Raw genomic sequence first — 3,015 nt, 5'->3', positions numbered from 1 at the left:
CATACCAACTTTATCACACACACACACACACATTTGTAGCTATCTCTCTCTAACTTTCTCTCTTTATTCTCTGTCCCTCCCTCCCCCTCCATTTACAAATGTTGAGTGAATTTCTCTGTTCAATAATGTTATGTAGAAATAATTAACTTAAAAAAAAAGGAAAAGTGTTCTTCTCAAACAATTCCATTTCCGAAACCGTCCAATTCTGCATTTGCATAATTGCAACTAAGCAAAAGAAAAAAAAAATACGGAAAAATGTATAAAAAAATGTGTAAACAATTCTAATAAGTGTTACTATTTAACAAATGTCTAGAGCTTACCTTATGTGTATAATTTGGAAAGAGCAAAAGATGGAGGTAATTTCTGTCTCTGTCTCTCTCTCTCATGCTCTGTCTCTTTCTCTTTCATGCCCACTCTCTCTCCATCATGTTCTCTCTTTCACACTCTCATGCTCACTCTTTCTGTCGTGCCTCTTCTTTCTCATTCATGTTCTCTCTCTCTCACACACACACACACACTCTCCTTCGTGTTCTCTCTCACACACACAGTTTAGTTTCATCATCATCATCACATTTACTTTCCCAGTTGGTTATTTGTGATTAACCTTTTTAATTATTTACTAACATCCTTAAGCCTAACCATTGGATAGAATGCCTTACACTATTTGCACTGGTTCTTTGTCCTTTTGCCCCTTTTTGGATTAATAAAGTGCCCAGTCCAGAGTGGTAGAATTTATAGATTAGCAAGGCTTTATAGATGAGATGCATTGCCATTTCTGTTTACTGGCAGTTTAAATTCCATCTGCCATTACCCACCTTGTGATGGGAAACAAGGCCTCCAGCTCCATCTAACAATAGTAGGTTTCCAGCATCAGAGTAAAGTATTAATTGGAACATTTTGGCTGCATTGGTGTGCATGAATGCAAGATGCAGATGCTGCACTAGAAGCATGCGAAACACCTAGAGTAGAAATGAAATAGTGTATGCATGAGTATATCTATATAATTATATGAATACAAATACACACATACATACATAATTTTATTGAGGTATAATACAATGCAGTCTTCCATCTTGTCAGATCCTGTCATCTCACACACACACACACACACTAGTATGAAGGCAAATGTAAGATGGTGATAATGATATACTTATATAAATATGTGTTTATATATGTGTGTGAGTGTTTGTATAATATATTCATGCACCTGTATTAAAATTTGTGTATTTATTTATTATTTAATCTCTAGACCTTTTGATGCCTTGACTTATGAAGATGAAATAGATGAAGATGAAGTGATAGATGAAGAAGGTAGAGCCAGGTTGAAATTAAAGGTAAACATTTTTCTAATAAAATTGTACAGTTATTTTGTTGTTGTTTAACCCTAGGACAACCATGAGCAAGCAAACAGACCTATGATCAGACACATACAAGTCATAGCCATCCCACCTTCCAACAGACTGCAATTTATTTGTTTATTTTGTAAGATGATAGTATATGATCTGATGATTTAATGGGGATTTAGCTACTATTTCTAACCTGTTTAATAGCTGTGTAGATCTTCCTTCTTTGATGAGTTTGTTCTTGTATCCTGAAAACGATGATGATGATGATGATGGCAGTGAGCAAGCAGTGGTGTTGTTCTTATTGCTTAGCCCGCCCCCCCCCCATGTCAGGCCTGGTGAAACAAACCTATGACTAACCCTTTTGTTACCATCTTTCTGTTGAAAAACTCCACCTTTATTTCAATTAATTTTTTTTTTTATTAAATGATGATGAATTTAATAAAATAACTGCTGGCAGAATCATAAGCACGCTGGGCAAAAAATACTTCGAAGTATTTCATTCATATTTTTGTTCTGAGTTCAAATTCCACTGAGGTCAGCTTTGCCTTTCGTCTTTTTGGAATCAATGAAATAAGTACCAGTCAAGTACTGGGGGTTGATGTAATCAACATGCACCCTCCCCTCAAAATTTCAAGCTATGTGTCTATAGTAGAAAGGAATATTAAGCTGGTGTTTAGAACCTAAGTTAACATGAAATTCTGATGGATGGTTTTAATTTAAACCACCTTTAAACTGTAAGTTTGTATTGTAGAACAAGGAACAGTCTCAAGCAGGTTGTTATTCCATCTGTCCTGAATAAACAACAGCTCAATACAACCATTATTCTCTTATACTTTCCACTAACCTTATAGTCAGTTGATCAGTGAAATCATTCATACTTCATTCCTCTCCAATTTCTGTAACACATCTTCAGTTTTTTGCCTGTTATACTACTTCCATATCTCTCAGTGCTGTTGAAACAGGCATCATACAACCGTATTGCTTTCTATTGATACCAAATGCAAAGTTCTATTGCTGAAATGTCACCCATCCCAGACATTATTGCCTCTCCTTCACATTTCTACCTTGATGTGAGTCATAGCATTCCAGCAGATTGTCCACCTCATTCTAAGCTACTGTAATACATCCGGTAAATGTAAAGCAATTATTTAATATTGTCATCCGTCAATTCAACTACATATTATTTTCAATACCATAATGTTTTTAATTATTCAGAATGGATGAAGCAGCTGTATCTTCAGTTTATGGGAATGGAATTTTCTTTCTCTCTCTCTCACACACACACACACATATAGTGATAGAATCTAGGATAATCACTAAAGTCTGATGTTACTATATTATATCAGTCACCATTATAATATAGTTATTCCTTTTACTGTGAAAATCAGATCTATTCACTCGAAATTTCGTAACCCTTGGCTGCAGAAAGCAGTTTTATATACCTTTTATTGAAAAATGTTGTGTTTGAAACTATTTTCTCTTAAGATTTGGCAAGTTTATTGAAGCTATGTGACTTGCAGAAAATACCAGTTCTATTTTTTGGTAGATATTTAACATCATTTTTGGAATAATCATGAAATATATTTTCATAGTTTAAGGGTTAAGGGACTTTGTCAAACCTGTGATCAAAGGCATTCCAACCATGACTGTTCTACTTGTGTGTGTGTGT

At 34.7% G+C, this 3,015-nt stretch overlaps 1 protein-coding gene across 1 annotated transcript in view; it reads left to right on the top strand.

The window, feature by feature from the left end:
* The window catches only part of LOC106873747 (RNA polymerase-associated protein LEO1), a 43,752-nt gene that overhangs the window by 31,033 nt on the left and 9,704 nt on the right, over positions 1 to 3,015 (top strand). The window contains exon 7 of the mRNA XM_014921244.2: positions 1,250 to 1,334. Coding sequence (XP_014776730.1) covers positions 1,250 to 1,334 — 85 coding nt within the window. The remainder of the gene's footprint in view (positions 1 to 1,249; positions 1,335 to 3,015) is intronic.

The sequence above is a fragment of the Octopus bimaculoides genome, chromosome 23 (genome assembly GCF_001194135.2).
Source record: "Octopus bimaculoides isolate UCB-OBI-ISO-001 chromosome 23, ASM119413v2, whole genome shotgun sequence".
NCBI lineage: Eukaryota > Metazoa > Mollusca > Cephalopoda > Octopoda > Octopodidae > Octopus > Octopus bimaculoides.
This window is presented reverse-complemented; position numbering and strand designations above follow the sequence as displayed.